The sequence below is a fragment of the Coregonus lavaretus genome (assembly GCF_964263955.1).
Source record: "Coregonus lavaretus genome assembly, chromosome: 18".
Lineage (NCBI taxonomy): Eukaryota > Metazoa > Chordata > Actinopteri > Salmoniformes > Salmonidae > Coregonus > Coregonus lavaretus.
Window position 1 is genome coordinate 17,189,170 of NC_140005.1, and position 18,935 is coordinate 17,208,104.

The 18,935-nt window shown below is 43.3% G+C and overlaps 2 protein-coding genes and 1 pseudogene across 3 annotated transcripts; 2 read left to right on the top strand and 1 right to left on the bottom strand.

The window, feature by feature from the left end:
- Positions 1–3,630: 3,630 nt before the first annotated feature.
- On the top strand, positions 3,631–8,033 carry LOC311145438 (kelch repeat and BTB domain-containing protein 11-like; the record flags this gene model as incomplete). Its single annotated transcript, XM_084181676.1, has 1 exon — positions 3,631–8,033. The coding sequence occupies one exon, from the start codon at positions 3,631–3,633 to the stop codon at positions 5,785–5,787; it is 2,157 nt and encodes a 718-aa protein (XP_084037802.1). The 3' UTR covers positions 5,788–8,033.
- A 236-nt stretch (positions 8,034–8,269) lies between these two features.
- LOC311145336 (monocarboxylate transporter 10-like) lies at positions 8,270–13,780 on the bottom strand (annotated as a pseudogene). Its single transcript has 8 exons — positions 13,597–13,780; positions 13,198–13,410; positions 13,054–13,057; positions 12,830–12,969; positions 12,095–12,234; positions 11,714–11,917; positions 8,623–8,829; positions 8,270–8,410 (listed from the first exon to the last, which is right to left on the bottom strand). The product of its transcript is annotated as a monocarboxylate transporter 10-like (transcript).
- A 1,356-nt stretch (positions 13,781–15,136) lies between these two features.
- On the top strand, positions 15,137–18,000 carry lgals8b (galectin 8b; the record flags this gene model as incomplete). The annotated part of the gene is made up of 8 exons (XM_084181821.1): positions 15,137–15,175; positions 15,539–15,627; positions 16,285–16,495; positions 16,724–16,843; positions 16,944–16,979; positions 17,101–17,189; positions 17,491–17,656; positions 17,786–18,000. 8 exons carry the CDS (start codon positions 15,137–15,139, stop codon positions 17,933–17,935), a joined length of 900 nt encoding a protein of 299 aa, XP_084037947.1. The 3' UTR covers positions 17,936–18,000.
- Positions 18,001–18,935: the final 935 nt, after the last annotated feature.

The window sequence follows — 18,935 nt, forward strand, 5'->3', positions numbered from 1 at the left end:
GGGCTCGTGGTAATGGCTGGAGCGAATGAGTGGATTGGTATCAAATACATCAAACACATGGTTTGATGCCATTCCATCTGCTCCGTTCCAGACAGTATTATGAGCCATCCTCCCCTCAGCAGCCTCCATTGACTTCTACTGCTACTTACATCTATTTCGCTCACATCTACGGTACCTGTAGTTAAATAATTATACATATATTCCTAACTTCCTCTTCAAGTGCTGGATTTCTCCCACAGCGGCCAATCCACCATTCATTCTGATCTTAACTCCAACCTTCCAAGGTCCACGGTCTTTCCCAGTATAATGCCATTTTGCAACACATCCCTCCATTTTACTATGATGTCTTCTGAGGGTCCTGAACCTCCCTATTTGTAACATTTCTACCAATATTGCCCTAAATATAAATACTTTGCCCAAGAGTATAATTATATTTCCCAGACTGATAGTGTTTTTTCAGATCCCCTAACAATACAGTGTGCAGGTCCATCTGAACCCTGATATTATGACATAACAACCATTCCTGGACCTGACTCCAAAAGCGAGCCACCGATGGCCAGTACCAGAAAATATGTTCTATTGATTCTGTTTTCTCGTGGCAGAGTCTGCACAAAGCTGACTGTTCAATGCCCCATGTATTGAGCTTTCTTTTTGTAGCAAGTATTTTATATAATAGCTTAAATTGAAACAAATGGATTGATGTGTCAATTGGTTTTTAAAATGTCAGTTCATAGACCCGATGCCAAGGTATTGGGACATCAATCTGTTCCCAACTGACTTTAATTGTATACGGTATTGCTGTCAAACCTTTTGACCTTAAGTAAAACTGATACTTTTTTTGATTTATACTAATCATTTAAGCCATTTATTATTTTTTAATGGGTGGCAGAGAGACTAATTATTTAATTTGTTCTTTAAATAATTGTCTCTTCCAATTTTGTGGCAGAGCCACAATTAGTTGGTTATCATTTTGTGTTGAGCATACACCTCCATACACTGTTAGTTGTTCTTGTTTACAATGTCCTTCATAAATATTATACCCTTCTTGTAAAACTACAAATGTTCTCTATCAGTATATTGTTTAGCCATATTATTTGCTGTAATATTAGATCTGCCTTTTCTTTTTATTTATTGATTTATTTCACCTTTATTTAACCAGGTAAACCAGTTGAGAACAAGTTCTCATTTACAACTGCGACCTGGCCAAGATAAAGCAAAGCAGTGCGATAAAAACAACACAGAGTTACATATGGGATAAACAAAACGTACAGTCAAAAACACAATAGAAAATCTATATACAGTGTGTGCAAATGTAGTAAGTTATGGAGGTAAGGCAATAAATAGGCCATAGTGCAAAATGATGACAATTCAGTATTAACACTGGAGTGATGTGCAGAAGATGATGTGCAAATAAGAGATACTGGGGTGCAAATGAGCAAAAATAAATAACAATATGGGGATGAGGTAGTTGGGTGGGCTAATTACAGATGGGCTGTGTACAGGTGCAGTGATTGGTAAGCTGCTCTGACAACTGATGCTTAAAGTTAGTGAGGGAGATAAGTGTCTCCAGTTTCAGAGATTTTTGCAGTTCGTTCCAGTCATTGGCAGCAGAGAACTGGAAGGAATGGCGGCCAAAGGAGGTGTTGGCTTTGGGGATAACCAGTGAGATATACCTGCTGGAGCGCAGACTACGAGTGGGTGTTGCTATGGTGACCAGTGAGCTAAGATAAGGCGGGGATTTGCCTAGCAGTGATTATAGATGACCTGGAGCAAGTGGGTTTGGTGACGAATATGTAGTGAGGGCCAGCCAACGAGAGCGTACAGGTCACAATGGTGGGTAGTATATGTGGCTTTGGTGACAAAACGGATGGCACTGTGATAGACTACATCCAATTTGCTGAGTAGAGTGTTGGAGGCTATTTTGTAAATGACATCGCCGAAGTCAAGGATCGGTAGGATAGTCAGTTTTACGAGGGCATGTTTGGCAGCATGAGTGAAGGAGGCTTTGTTGCAAAATAGGAAGCCGATTCTAGATTTAACTTTGGATTGGAGATGCTTAATGTGAGTCTGGAAGGAGAGTTTACGGTGTAACCAGACACCTAGGTATTTGTAGTTGTCCACATATTCTAAGTCAGACCCGCCGAGAGTAGTGACTAGTCGGGCGGGCGGGTGCAAGCAGCGTTCGATTGAAGAGCATGCATTTAGTTTTACTAGCGTTTAAGAGCAGTTCTGGAGGATGAAATTGAAATTGTAGCCAACTCTGTATGAGGAGCATACTTTAAATAGGGATCCATTGTCAGTCCACCAAAAATGTAAGGTTATAAATTGCAAAAAGGCAAAGAGCCCACTTTTAAAGATAGAAAATTGTGTACGATGCAATATGTATGTCCAATATGAAAAAAACTATTGGATTTAAGCCAACTGGCCAATCTTTTTAAGGGCCGCAAAATGAGCACCGACGCTCCTCTGGGTGTAAACAGTTTGGATTTGGAAACCACAAGTGCTGAGTAGAATGGACCCTCCTTTTACTGCGACACAACGTACAGAAAATGGTGTACGGTGCAATATGCATGTCCAATATGAAAAACGTACTGAACATCATGCAATACGAATGGGCTAATTAATAATACATTTTAAAGTGTTTTCTAAAGTTGATTATTATAATTATAATAATTATTGTATTATTAATATTGTTATTACTATTATTATTAATAGTTGCATTTAAATAATGTTTTGTTATTTGTATTACTGTTGTTACCATGATAACTATCTAGTAATCATTACTTTTAATGCTGTTAACAATAATGTCAGTGCTATAATATTATTTGTGCTATATAAGGCGATTAACTTTTTTCCCTTTTTCAAATTGTTGAAAAAAAATCTAAGTCTGCTAAAATTTCCTCATAAAATGTAACTAATTTCAACCCTTTGTATTTTTTTTTTATTGCGGGACTTTTATTTTGAAGGGCAATCGCCGAGGTCAAGGCCTTATTCTTGCTAGGTCTTGCTTATTCTTGCTGGTGGAATGGAGGTGCCACCGAGCATGCGCCTTAAGTGTCCTTCTCCCACGACGGTCGTGATAAACATAAATAATAGGTTAGGATGATCATCCAGTAGGTCATGTGTGTTAACTGTTAATATCTACAATAATTCACTTGGTACTCAATTCACACTGTCTACACTGTCTAATCTCTTTAATAGCACTAGAATTAATACTTTCCTGCACAACAAGTGTCAAATGTGCAATTAGACCATATAATAATATCTATATAATTAAAAAATATATATGTTTTCACTAAGTTTCTTTTACAATAGAGTTTAGTACATTTGGAGAAAACATAAAAGCTACTCCATAAATCTCTGTAGATATGGCAAAGTAGGCTCCATTTGTTACTTGTGGAGTAAGGGCGCCCCTCAGAGTTTTCCAGTTGCATTGGCAACAATTTACATGTTTTAGTTCTTTGAAACGTTCATGTTTCAATATATATTTCTCTTCTCCCCTAAAGTGCCAAATAGGTTCAAGGGACAAGACCTGCCAAGATCTGTTGGAGTGATTCCAGAAGACTGTGTTGGATTCTCCTCACTATGATCACTGACGATCTGGACTACCACTAGCTCTGATCAGACAGGATGAATGACAGACCGAGACAGAGAGGAGGGGTGCACACGGTGGAGGCAGATGTCATCTTTCACCACCCCGTCTGCTCCGACCTCCTCTCCTCCCCCTCGTATGAGGACGGGGGTGTCTGTCCCCTCCCAAGGAAGCAGGAGGGGAACACTAATGCTCCAGACCTGGGATTCGTACTGGACAACCAGGAATTCTGTCAACAGAACACACCAGTTACAAAGGAGTACATGTTGGATGGTGGTACGGTGATTGGGCATCATCACTTTGACCGTCCACAGGGTGATGGATCACATATCTCAAATACAGATCAGTTTCACATTACTGATATTTCTCATCAAGCACATACATCTCACATACCCAAGCTTGATGCTGGTAAAGACCAGAACTGTACTCATGGCAGAAATGGTATCAGTGAGGATATGAATGGAGCGAGGGCAAAAGTGCCCTGCAATGTGGGTCCTTCTCTATGCTTCAAGGGAGATGCCAGAGAGGAAGTGGAAGGGTCCCTGACCCTCTGCAGAGAGAGCATAGTGAGGAGTCAGTGTCACATCACAAATGTCACCGCCTCCCCGGAGCAGGGGACCGCTGCGCCTGACACTCATTGTATCACCGTGGGCAACCAGCCAACCAGACAAGAGCTGGGGCGCTTCTTCAGCCACAGCTCTCCCACAGAATATGACACATTGTGTGGACAGTCAGGGCTTGAGTCGAGCCAAGGATGCAGGGGCAGTAGTGGCCATGGTGGGGTCAGTAACACAATGCCTAAAGAGGAGCCAGATTTAGTGATTGAAGTCGGTGGCCAGAAAATCAGTGTTCACAAGTCTGTTCTGGCAGGGAAAAGTGACTATTTCAAGGCTCGTCAGTCAAGAGACATCCTGAAAGTGAAAGGGCTGAACTACAAGACCCTGACCATCCTGATAGACTATATCTACACCTCTCGGATGAATATACACAAGGGCAATGTGGTAGAGGTGATCACAGGAGCTAAGATCTTACAGATCCCATGTGCCGTCCAAGCTGCTATGGACACCATGTCAGAGCAGGTCACAGCAGAGAACTGTTACGAGATTCTAACTATCGCCAAGAAGCAACGACTCAACGAACTGAAAGAGACGGCCTATCGCTTCATGAGTGACAACTTCCTCCAGATCCTGCAGGACCCAGCGGTGTACGGGCGTCTGACGGGGTCGGAGAGGGATCTGGTCCTGAAGAAGAGAATGGAGGGGAAGAGGTCCCTGATGGTCGCTGAGATCAACGATGTGTTTGACCGTGTCGGGAGCCGACCTCAGAGTCGGTGTAACAGTCGACCACAGAGCCCTCTGTCCGTGGCATCCTTCGAGGAGAACCACATGATTTACTACTTCAACGAGGCAGCCAATGACTGGAGACCTCTGACTCTGATGCCAGAGGACATTAACACTAAAGGCTGTGGGATCTGTACCATGTACAACTACCTGTTTGTGGCCGGTGGGATAAAGGGATTTGGGGATAAGGGCAAGGTCTCAGACAAGGTATTCTGTTACAACCCCATCTCTAACCGCTGGAGCGAGGTTCGACCACTCAACCAGGCGCGGTCGCAGCTCAAGCTAGTGTCTATGGAGGGTAACTTGTACGCCATAGGAGGGGAGTGTTTGTTCACAGTAGAAAAATACGATCCTCGGACTGATAGATGGACCACTGTGGCTCCCTTACCCAAAGGGGTGTTCGCTGTGGCCCATGAAGCCACCACCTGTAACGGAGAGCTCTACGTCTCTGGAGGATCTCTGTTCTACCGTCTCCTAAAATACCACCCTAAGAGGGACGAGTGGCAGGAGTGCCCCTACAACAACAGCAGGAAGAAGTCAACCGACATGGTGGCTCTGAAAAACTTCATCTACAGGTTTGACGTCAACCGTGACCAGGGGGTCACTGTGTTCAAGTACAACACCATAGTGAAAATGTGGCACGACTGCGCATCGCAGTGGCAGGGCAGCCCTTTGCCGTTCAGGTGTGCCGTCATCGGAAACTGCATCTATTGTGTGAACAAGACTCAGACTCTGCAGTTTGTAGTGGAGGAGGACGGCTCTTACTTTGTAGAGGAACCACTGAAGCCACCACTGGAAGCTAAGGGCATACTGTTCCCTTTCATCCTCAGTCTGCCTGAGAAGACTGACAGATGAATGTGATGTGACCATGTATCACTGATGCTACATTACAGAAGCCCATCAATGTAATATAGTGGACTTTAAAATAAGATGAACATTTTCCAGCTTTATTTTCTCCCTGTCCAGTGTACCTACTCGTAATGGAATGTGTTTCTTTGCATGGCGAGTTTACAGGACAAGCCTTAACAAGGACTACTTTTACATGTTGAATGAGTGCAACCAGAAATGCATGACTGTACATAATGAGATAATGACACATACTGTATAGTAGTTTTGTTGTTTGTTGCATTTCCCTGTGTTCAGTTTGTATTGTGCACTTTTGTAATTGAAGATAGTTAGAATAGATATTGTTTTGAATATTGTTAGCTGGCTGGTGGCTTTTAGCCAAAAATCTAACATCAGAGTTGGAATAGTCTGAATGAAGGGACAGTTGAAGTATGTTCTGAGTGAATGACACAGCTGGCACACACAGGTCCTATATGCAAATGAAACAAGCAAACACATAAACAACACAAGGCCTGCTACAGTGGTGATGTCTGCTCTATGAAGAAACAGTGGGAGGGCTATAACATTCACACAGCACCAAGGCCTGATACCAGATCTGCCCTTGACATTACTTCACAAGGCCATTGAACAGCAGGAGTACAATAAGCCACATGTATCTTCTACAATAATTATATTCTACTATTATAGATCATCAATGAATAATGTTGAAGAGCACAATGCAATTATTTATTAATGCATTCCCACTGGGCACACACTGGTTGACTCAACGTTGTTACCACGTCATTTCAATGAAATTACATTGAACCAACGTGAAATAGACGTTGAATTGACATCTGTGCCCAGTGGGTTAGGTTCAAAACCAGTACCCACCTATTCATTCAAAACTACTACCCAACTATTCAGATCCATTAAACAGCCTTCCAGGTTGTGTCAAAGACGACACTCTACCCGCACATATCGTTTTGTGATGTACATGAATCCGAAGGTGAATTCTTGCAGCACAAGAGTGGTGTTTTTAACTGATCCTGGGGATCGGGTTTGGTTACTGAGATTGATTGAAACAGGCCTTAGGTGTGCACTAGTGTTTACAGAATGCAGGATTGAGTCAGCATAGATATGAGGGATGGTGCTCACTGCTTACTGCTCATTCTTAGGCCTAGTACTTTACTATCACATTTACCAAAGACAAAATAGTCTGGTTTTATACAACATATCAAACCCTTTCAGATATTTCACTAAATAAATCTATAGTAAATATATTTGGGTGATAATATCCTAGATCAAAAACACTCTTATGACCTCTCTAAAATTCACACGCAACACTTGTATTAGCAACAATATATCACTGTTGCTGTGAAAACAAGGGCACCACAGTCGCTGCTACTCTGTTCTTTAACATTCTTCAGAGAAGTGAGGAGTCATTTCTTGTATGCAGGACAGGGGAATTTGCCCTTGTCCTACCGATAAGAAAATGCTATTATGTTGTCATCTCCCACAAGTATTTGATGAGCCAGCCAGAAAGACTGTGACCGGCATACATAGTATGTACTTTCGGATACTGTTCAACTGTCTCTCAAGTACTTGACTATTTCATTGTAATTTCTGATGATGAAGCCGTTTGCCCATATTAGATGATGTATATCTACTGTGGTGTGTAGCCATGGCCTGTCAGTTTTATTCCATCTGTTTATAATGCATTTCATCATCTCATCCACACAGCATTTAGTAGGAAGCACACTTTGCATCAACTTCAGCTCAATGTTCATCTGTTCTGCTAAGATATGCCTAATCTTTTTTGCATTTACAATATTGGAAATGGGTCCAATAACACTCCATCTCCTTGCGCTTCATTAGGAATTTGACATATTTGTTTGCTTTTAGCAATAATACATCAATTGGGAGTTATGTTAATCTGTGGGATTTGATTCAGTGGAATTTATTTAGTGAACAAAATGCTACTACCACATTTGGTAACAGTATCCTCGCGAGGCTGTTGTAACGGTTGTGACTGAGTAGATGTGGTTGGACTTATTCGTCTGGTATTTTGCTTGAAAGTACAGTGTTGGTTGAAGGCTTTCTTACTGATAATTAGCATGTTAAATAACAGCTAACAAACTAACTGTTGGATGATGTATTTCAGTCAAAACTAAGTGCTGCAAATAAAATATTTAGTGTCTGAAATAAGTTTCAGTATCATTCGCTATAGTGTGTTTTGAAGTGTGGATGGAGAGGTCCTTATCACTGATTAATTATTATAATTATTGGTACAGAAGCACCAACTACTGCACAATGACTGTAAGTAACACTGTGTCTGTCACAACATCCTCTGCTTGTAATTTCTCTCTTGAATGAAAACAGATTAAGTGACTGTAATAATACCAGTCATAACTGAGTTCTGTATTAATACATTATTGTATTTGCTCCCCTTAGTGAAAATATATTATTCTCTCCTATACAGTGCTGAGGCAGAACGTTGGTGCTGTTGCTGCTGCTAAAGCCGGGTGACTTCAGCAGGTCCTGCTGTCTCGGCATCATCTCCTCTGTACACCTCAGGTCTACTGTCAACAATCTCTGGACTACGAAACGTAGTCTTAGAGAAGTAATTCACGTATCTGGACACTGTTGGCTCCTCCTATTTGACAATTCATTTTGAAATATTATGAGTAAATGTACATTTTATAATTAGGGCTAGAAGTTTTTCCTGACCATAACCTTTTTCTTGGTTAAGTCATGTGGTCAGGGAAAACTTGCACCATCAATAATGTACAATGAAACAAAATATGTTGTTAGATAGATTGCTAACCCTCATACAGAAGAACTACAGTGTAGGTACCAGTGTGTTACCTCAGAGAAAGGAGGCAGGATGTCGGCCCACTGCTTGATTTCCTGTGTGGAGCGGTCGATGGTGACGTTCATGATGCTCTTGCATGTCTGTCTGGTTGAGCGCTTGGCCAGGGGGATGACGGCCAAAACAAAAACAGGCTGCCACGTTCAATGCCCCGGCAACCACAAAGCCCTGGTTGTAGCTTCCTGTCATGTCATTCATCCAACCTGACCGGGACAACAACAAATGTATGACTGAGACTTCAAACAACAAGGGTATGACTGTTACTTTTATCATCATACTACTTTTATGATGTTCTTTCATGCAAAGACAGTGATGCAACCTCTGTCTGCACATCTGCCAAAAAGATGTGTTTGACGTTTGATCCGATTCAGTCATTGTTTGGTTGTACTGACATGGCTAACACTCCTCCAACTTAAGAATAGTGTGAAAGGTGGGTGCGTGATTAGTCCCCTCCTGTACTCCCTGTTCACCCACGATTGTGTGGCCGCGCATGACTCCAATGCCACATTGTTTGCCAGAGACACGACGGTGGTAGGCCTGATCACCAACGACGATGAGACAGCCTATAGGGAGGAGGTCAGAGACCTGGCAGTGTGGCGCCAGGACAACAACCTCTCCATCAACATCAGTAAGACAAAGGAGCTGATCATGAAGGTAGGAAATAACATCTCCACTTCGCTGATCCTCAACACTGGGGCCCCACAAGGGTGCGTGCTCAGCCCCCTCCTGTACTCCCTGTTCACCCATGACTGCGTGGCCAAGCAAGACTCCAACTCAATCATCAAGTTTGCAGACGACACAACTGCACCGCCCACAACCGCAGGGCTCTCCAGAGGGTGGTGCGGTCTGCCAAACGCATTACCGGGGGCGAACTACCTGCCCTCCAGGTCACCTAAAGCACCCGATGTCACAGGAAGGCCAAAAAGACCATCAAGGACATCAACCACCCGAGCCAATGCCTGTTCACCCCGCTATCATCCAGAAGGCGAGGTCAGTACAGGTGCATCAAAGCTGGGACAGAGAGAATGAAAAACAGCTTCTATCTCAAGGCCATCAGACTGTTAAATAGCCATCACTAGCACATTAGAGGCTGCTGCAGCCTATTGAAATCACTGCCCACTTTAAGAAATGGAACACTAGTCACTTTAATAATGTTTACATATCTTGCATTACTCATCTCATATGTATATACTGTATTCTATAATTGTTACGTTCTCCCCTCGGGTGTAGTTCGTCTGAGGAGGAGACGTAAATGCCTGGGCCTGCGCACACAAGGTAAACTAGATGAAGGTGGGAGAAATGTGGTGTGTAATGAACTAAAATAACCAGACAACAACCAGATCTCAAGGTTAGCCCTCGGGGGACGTTTAGTAATGTACTTAAACAAAATATACAACACCCATAAAGAAACAACAAATCAATCAAATAAACCAGGGAAGGTAAGAGAAGGGAATATTTGGGAACGGGGTCCAATTAATGAAAATAAACAAAAGGTCCCTCCTCTTCTACACACCTAAACCTGCCTATCACACTCTAACCCTAACCCACTTTCCTACCTGTTTACCAAAAATACAGGGGTGACACCCGCCCGGCTAACCTAGTGTGTAAAACAATGGGTTATCTACGAGTGAATGTACACCCATGGGCAGAACTACCTTTCCCTTCTCCAGGACCTAGGTAGGGTGGAGTACATCAGGAGGACAGGCTGGAACACAAACAAAGATAAATTAACACAGCCAAATAACAAGTGTCCTCTCCCCTCTTCTTCGAGCTCACATGGCAAACAGGTATACTCTCGTCAATCAGCTACAGCAGCCAGGACTCCGGACCGAAGCCCACCATCGTCAGCCGCAACTCAGCACACCTGTAATGCCCAGAACACACAAACACACTACAAAGGAAAATGGGGAGAAAGAAAAATACGTCACACATAACAATAATATTCTACTGTATCTTAGTCCATGCCGCCCTGTCATTGCTTGTCCATATATGTATATATTCTTAATTCCATTACTTACTTAGATTTGTGTGTATTGGGTACATGTTGTGAAATTGTTAGATATTACTTGTTAGATATTACTGCATTGTCGGAGCTAGAAGCACAAGCATTTTGCTACACCCGCAAGAACATCTGCTAAACACGTGTATGTGACAAATACAATTTGATTTGATTTGATTTGGACTACAGGAAATGGAGGGCCGAGCACACCCCCATTCACATCGATGGGGCTGTAGTGGAGCGGGTCGAGAGCTTCAAGTTCCTCGGTGTCCACATCACTGAGGATCTATCATGGTCGAAACACCAACACAGTCGTGAAGCGGGCCCGACAACGCCTCTTCACCCTCAGGAGGCTGAAAATATCTGGCATGGGCCCTCAGATCCTCCAAAGGTTCTACTGCTGCACCATTGAGAGCATCTTGACTGGCTGCATCACCGCTTGGTATGGCAACTGCTTGGCATCTGACCGCAAAGTGCTACAGAGGGTGGTGCGGACGGCCCAGTACATCACTGGGGCCGAGCTCCCTGCCATCCAGGACCTCTATACCAGGTGGTGTCAGAGGGAGGCCCTAATATTTGTCAAATACTCCAGCCACCCAAGTCATAGACTTTTCTCTCTGCTACCACACGGCAAGCGGTACCGATGCACCAAGTCTGGAACCAACAGGACCCTAAACAGCTTCTACCCCCCCAACCATAAGACTGCTAAATAGTTAGTGCGGGTAGCTATTTGGTTAACTATTTAACTATCCGCATTGACCCTTTTTGCACAAACGTTTTTGACTCATCACATACGCTGCTGCTACTGTCTTTGTCTAGATATGTACATATCTACCTCAATTAACTCGTACCCCTGCACATTGACTCGTGTACATCGACTCGGTACTGGTATATAGCCAAGTTATCGTTACTCATTGTGTATTTATTATTACTTTTCTATTATTTCTTTATTTTCTTTCTCTCTGCATTGTTGGGAAGGGCTCGTAAGTAAGCATTTCACTGTTAGTCCACACCTGTTGTTTACGAAGCATGTGACGAATAACATTTTATTTGGTTTGGTACAATAACATCAGCTGCAGTGAACCTACCAGCGAAGGGCGGCCCCAAGCAGCTGACAGCGTTCACCGTGAGCATGAACCCCCAGGCCATGGGCATTTTCTCTGCCCCCATCAGGTCAAAGGTCAGGACAGGGAGCAGGACGTAGTTGCCAGCATCAGCAATCCCCAGGAACAAGCCAAAGGCTGCCAGAGAGACGTAGGATTTGAGCAGTGGGATCAACATGTACAGCAGACCTGGCACCGCAGGAGGACACACAGGAGGAGACAGGTCTTAGGTTGTGTACGGTCTGCAGCATTCACCTTGTACATTTGACTGGAGCACAGTCGTGACAATAATCGCCACACTCTCTTGTGTTGTATTGCTTTACTAACGGTCATAGTGACTGAGGTATAGGAGTAAGGGCAACCCACCAACACCAAAGACGGAGGCCTGGTTAAAGTACAGCCTGTTGATTCTCTCGGAGTCACAGATCCATCTGAAGATGATCCAGGAACAGCATGATGTTAGTGGCACTGTGGACTGGGATGCCCAGCTGAACAGCATGCTTCACCTAGAGCAGGACACAAACATGTTTGTTTTAATATCCTTGTGGGGACCAAATCATTGATTCCCATTCAAAATCCTATATTCCCTTAACCTAACCCTAACTCCTAATCCTAACCTTAAGCCTACCCCATTAAGTCTGGAAAATGTCCCTGAATTATAATATAATAATAATAATATGCCATTTAGCAGACGCTTTTATCCAAAGCGACTTACAGTCATGCGTGCATACATTTTTTTTTTTGTGTATGGGTGGTCCCGGGGATCGAACCCACTACCTTGGCGTTACAAGCGCCGTGCTCTACCAGCTGAGCTTGTCCTTGTTTTACTATCGTTGTGAAGACTTCTCATCCCCAGTAAAACCAAAAACACACACATACAGGTATCTATCTATTTACTGAATGTATCCTGTACAGGTAGTACTAAGGGTATTTGTTGTCAGATTGTTACATCACAATAGCATCCCTTCCCTCTTTTTTAACCTAAACTACATTCACTCATCTTTGGGGTAAAGAATGAGTCAAATTACAGAATGTTTCCAAACTATAATGTCGTACTGTTGCAACTGAGCCTTCAGTTGTTTACATCAGTATGTAACTTACCAAGTGGACATATGGAATGAAGAATCCAAATTTACACAGTCCATTGGCTGCAACCCAGATCAGAAAGACTGTCTTTCCACAGGCCAAGGTCCACAACAAACTTCTTCAAGGGAGAGTTCTTCAAATTATCCACCACACTTCTGGTGACACTTTTCAAACACATTTGGAATTTAAATCACTCATAGCCCATCAGCAGCACATACAGTAGCTTTTGAATATATCACGTTTCTGTTTGAAAGGGTACACAAGGGTGCGCTCAGTCATGATGGGGTAAATGGTCCCATTACTGTATGCTCATCATTTTACATGGGGACCTGCAATGTAATAAAGAAATTAAAACTGTTGTGGGTCTGAACGTCCTGCAGTACCTTTGGGGTTGAGTGGCAGATAGGTGAAGCCGGTGATGACACAGATAATCATGAGGCCTGAGAACACTTGGAGACTCTGCCTCCAGCCCAGGGTGTCGATGAGGTACAGATGGAGCCGGGTCTGGACCAGGGCCCCTGCTGCTCCTCCTGACATCACTATCCCTGTGGCCAGGGAACGCTTGGAGGTGAAGTACTGGCTCACCATGATCATACCTGCCCCACAGGAGGAGGAGGGAGATGGAGGTGAGACGATGTGTTAGCTGTCCTGGCCTTGTGAATACAACAATGACCTTCCCTCTAATAAGCTACAATATGAACTAGAAAAGTTATGGATGGAAGTGTCAGTGAATCCATAGTGTAACTAACTGCTAGCTAATGTCCTCCCTCCCCTGTACCAACCTGGGGTGAAGGCAAAGCTGGAGCCCACTCCAGTGAGGAAGCTGTGTGTGAAGAACAGCGATCCTAGATTGGGTGCATAGGACGAGTACACTATGGAGATCATGATGATGAGGGATCCTAGAATGGAGATCTCTCTGGCCCCGTACCTGACTGACAGCTTCCCAGACAGGGGCCCACAGATCATGATGAAGCCGTAGCTGATGGAGCCAACCCATGCTACAGGCCAGCAGAGAGTGGGTCATAAGGTTAGGTAGCTAGCCGGTTTCAATGTATCTACTCTATAGCATGTGTAGGTCATTCATGCAGTTTGATAACTACTTGTTTATTACAGGTTTATCACCATTTACACATATCATGATCACAAAATCACTTTTGTAATACAAAATAGTTGTAATGTGTAGTTATAACAGTTGAGTTTACAGTGTAATGTTGCATTTTTTCAGTCTGAAAAACAGTTATTAACGGTATGTGACGCTTAGTGTAACTTGCCTGTTTTAGAACTTGTCTCCCCAAACTCATTGAGACTGATGAGCTACACTCCGAAGGAGTTGTGGTATCCCAGTACCAGGACATTATAGAGGAACGATGATAAGACAATCACCCATCCCCATCCTCCGGTCGGGGGAGGGCTTGATAGGTGGAGGTCTACGATGCTCGGGTTCCTCGGAGTAAAACCTCCTGAAGGGAATGGCAGTCCGGAAGATGTGCATCTTGATGCACAAAATACACGGACCTAGGGTGCTGCCCAGCTTGCCGTGTTCGAAGAGACCTCTCGGGCGCTAAATAAAGGTGGCTAGGCCGACATGCCTAGGAACATTTACGTTCCTAGCTACATGCACGTTTCACCCAGTTCTGTTTGACATCACAATTGCCATACAGGTGTTGCCCACGTAACTTACGCACTGAAGGCCACTGGTCCGTTCATTCTAAATGTCTAATTCTATGCCATAGAGATCCTTTTAAATTACATTCGAATTCCTAATTCTATGTTCTATGCACAGGCCACTACCAGCTCAACTTTTGTTTGAACTTCATATCCATTGACTAAAAGACTAATGGGCTGCATTGTAATACATTCGGATATTTATTTTCAGGAATTGATTTCCATTTTTCTTATCAATTGCAAATCGACTTTTTTTTATTTTTTTTTTATGGTTTTCCAGACATAGAAGCTGTTTAGTTTATATTTTTTGTGTATTTTTTTGGTGGTGTTTATTTTATTGTACCTCTTTTTACGACTATTGCTGTACAGATGTTGATGATGTGTGTTCAGCAATTTAATTGGTCTCCAGTCCATTTAATCTGACGTTATTTTGAATACAGTAGTGGCAGATGTCATCGCGAATAGGATGGATCACATGGTTACGCATAGTGCGTGTGTGACGTAGTAGGTTAATGGCTAGAAGATGAAGAGAAGATGTCTACTGCCATCCGAATATAGCAGAAAATAAAAACATCGACCCAATTCGTTCTACACTCCTTGTAATCATTTAGCGGTCTAGGCTACAACCACTGCATGGTATTGTTGCATAACGGCACAATGGCTGTGGCAAATGCGAAACAAACGGTCCTAAATCCGGTAAGAGGCTTTTTACTAGACTACCCCTATTATACTCACATCTTCACAGCGAGACTCTCCCTTTCTCTACTAACGTTATAGGAATAAAAACATATTAGTATACCACATGCATGTTGTTGTCTTCAATAGGTCTATGTGCAGTTATGGCCTTTATCGTCTGTCGTTATGCAGTCATTTCGTTGTATAATTGTTGGGCCGAAATGCTGTTGGCATGTTTAACGATTTTATAGGATCTGGTGTTTCAATAATGGGATATAAGATATTGATAAATAATGCTATAGGCCACACACACGGCGGATATGATTTGATTATGTTTGCCTACATATTTTGTCTTTATTAAGCCCATCTGACCCCTCCATCCAGGTGATTCCATTCACTGGGGCCATACCTGGGGGCCTACACCCTGGGGAGATGGTCCTTATCCAGGGCACTGTTCACAATGATGCTGACAGGTATGTGATAATGATAATGGGCGGCAGGTAGCTTAGTGGTTAAGAGCGTAGTGCCAGTAACCGAAAGGTCACTGGTTCAAACCCAGAGCCGACTAGGTGAAAAATCTGTCGGTGTGCCCTTGAGCAAGGCACTTAACCCTAATTGCTCCTGTAAGTCGCTCTGGATAAGAGCGTCTGCTAAATGACTAAAATTTAATTTAAATTTGTTGTTTTCAACCCTATCCCTAGCTTCATGTCCACATCCTGGTTGAATCCTAACCCTCAACCACAACCTTAACCCTAGCTTAATGTCCACATATCAGTTCAACCCTAACCCTAGCTTCATGTCCACATCTCGCTTCAGCCCAAACCCTCAACCACAACCCTAACCCTAGCTTCATGTCTGCATCCCGGTTCAACCCTAACCCTAGCTTCATGTTCACACCCTGGCTCAACTAGAAATAATATGTTTACCCAACAAACAAATACATCAGTTCAACCCACTCAAAAATAATAATTTTACCCAGCAAAGAAATATGTTTAGCTAACAAAAAATATCAGTTCAACAAAAAAATGTGTTTAGTGTGACTTCAGTCAGAGACCCTGACTCAAGTCCCCACCTCAGCCTTAAGACATTTAGAAACTCTTCTCTATTACATACCAATGTGGTAACTGCAGGTTCCAGATGGACCTATCCTGTGGCACCAGCACTAAACCTCGTGCGGACATCGCCCTCCACTTCAACCCCCGTTTTAAGGGATCGCTGTGCGTTGTTTGTAACTCCCTGGTGCAGGAGAGTTGGGGCAGGGAGGAGACCCTTCAGAAGCTGCCCTACAGACAGGGAGCAGCCTTCGAGACTATCATCCTGGTCCATGATGATGTCTTTAAGGCAAGTGGACCAATGTCTGGGAGTTACCTTATTTACCGTACCCATGTTTAAGGTGACCTAACCAGGAAATTAGGCCACATACAGGAAAAACTCCCTATCCTACATTTGCTTGCACATTCACTACTGTTGAGTCAAAAGAAGCTAGTATAGTCATGCAAAAGTCAAGCAACTCTAATGTAATGGATTTTTGTGATCCTGTGTGAATGCTGTTCTCCTTTGTACCTGCAGGTGGCAGTAAATGGTTCTCATTTGTTAGAATACAAGCACAGAATCCCACTGGACAGGATTGACACATTTTCTATATCTGGGAAAGTCAAGGTGCGCGCCATTGGCTTCATACCAAACTCAGTAAGTACCCCCTCCAATACGCTTACTATAAGTCCATAGAATAGATCATGTTTTCAGCTCGCTCTATAATGAATGTCTTCATTATTATTTTCTCCTGTAGGCAATATACTCAATCTCAGGTGAATCAGGTGACCTGGTGAGTTGTGTGTTATATTTGCCATAAACTATAAAGGATAGATCTATATTAGGCAACATGACCAATTGCATCAATATGTTGATAAGTGTACAGACATGGCCTATATCGGATGCATTTTCAGAGTCTCCCTTACAAAGGCAGTCTACTGAAAGGGGTGAGTCCAGGACAGCACATCACAATCAAGGGACAGGTCAGCATGTACCCACACAGGTAAGCAATTGGACAGTACTGAGTATTTAAACCATGTTCCAAGAAACTAGACAGTGTACCTTTTGAGGGAGTGTGTACTGCCCAATGCCCACTATCCATGACATCACAGGAGGCTGCTGGAATGGAGCAAATGTAATGGCATCAAACACATGGAAACCATGTGTTAAATACCATTCCACTAATTCCGCTCCAGTCATTACCATGAGCCCGGCCATCCCAATTAAGGTGCCACCAACCTCCTGTGCATGACAATGTAGAATAACCTGCATCATTGTTTTTCTGATGAACCTCTGTCTGGCAGCTTCACTGTGAACCTCCGCAACAACAGCAGTGAGAACATCGCTCTGCACCTGAACCCCCGGATGAAGTCGGCCATGTTCATCAGGAACTCCTACCTGAGTGAGTCCTGGGGACCAGAGGAAAGGGAGCTTCCCTTCTTCCCCTTCTCACCTGGGGAGTACTTTGAGGTATGCTTACTTTGTTCAGCTGGATGCTGTTTCTAAATAAGCGGTTCTCACACCATCTGCACATCGTGTTACCTGTATTATTGGAACTCTTACTAGTCTTTTTCACTGCAAGTACTCTCTCTGCCCCAGATGCTGATCCTCTGCCAGCCCCACCAGTTCAAGCTGGCGGTGAATGGCTCTCACCTGTTGGACTACAGGCACCGGGTGCAGGACCTGAGCACCATCAACCAGCTGGAGATCATGGGTGACCTAGAGCTGATGGATGTCAAGCTGTGGTGACCCATGACAGAGGCAAAGCTAGGCTACGCCCCAATGGGCTAAGCTAAGCCATATTCTGGATGACAGGCCCGTTTACAACTCCCCCACCCTGGGCAGTGAGCAGTGCTTGAGCCGGCTGGTGTTGAACTGGCCTGATTGTGGGCTCCAATGTCTGAGCCATGAGGTTTACAGCTGAGGTAGCCTTGGATCTGTTCGAGTGGATCCACAGGATTTTACAGTCAATATACTTGTATGCACTATCTGGTGCAATGTGTAAGGGAATCTGGTATGTGTAATGACAGGAGTATTATAGAAACAGCCTTGTTTACACCTTGCTCTAACCTGTGGGTTTTGTGATCTGATCAATATGATCCAATCACTATTTTATCAAGGTTTGTCATGTCTACACATGGTATTAAAATGTGTCTCTTATCCGTCCACTGGGTCCGCATTGTGACCGGATTTCCTGGTCCCTCCCTTAATTCTTTCAAATTAATTAATTAATTTTAAGACTATTATTAATGCCATAAGTCAATGGCGCTACCTGTCAATGATTTAGAGGCTGGTATGATGATGATGATGATTTAAATGGTTTGACCCTCCAGATCTGTTTACAATTGCTTGTCTGACTACCTCTGGAGGTGCGGGAAGATATGATCACAATGTGTCTTTTAATCAGCTACATCAGTCTAAAAATGTGGGCACAATCAAGACAAATGTTAGCACCAGGTATAAACGGGGCTATAAACTCATTGGTGGAAGGCCATAAAATGTCCATTTACATTGACCCTGATTTGGAAGGGCTCTACTAAAATATATCTTGGAGCTGCACTATTTTTCATCATAAAATTAAATGCTTAAGCCTAATCACTAAAATAATCCATAATAATTCTCATTCATCCATCTCAGGTTTTTCAGTGCTGAAACAAATTATAGGATGGTTACAGTTGTTGCTTAACACTCAGAATATATTTCTCAGGAATATGAAAACCCTGACCATATTTAATGTTCTGTACCTGAG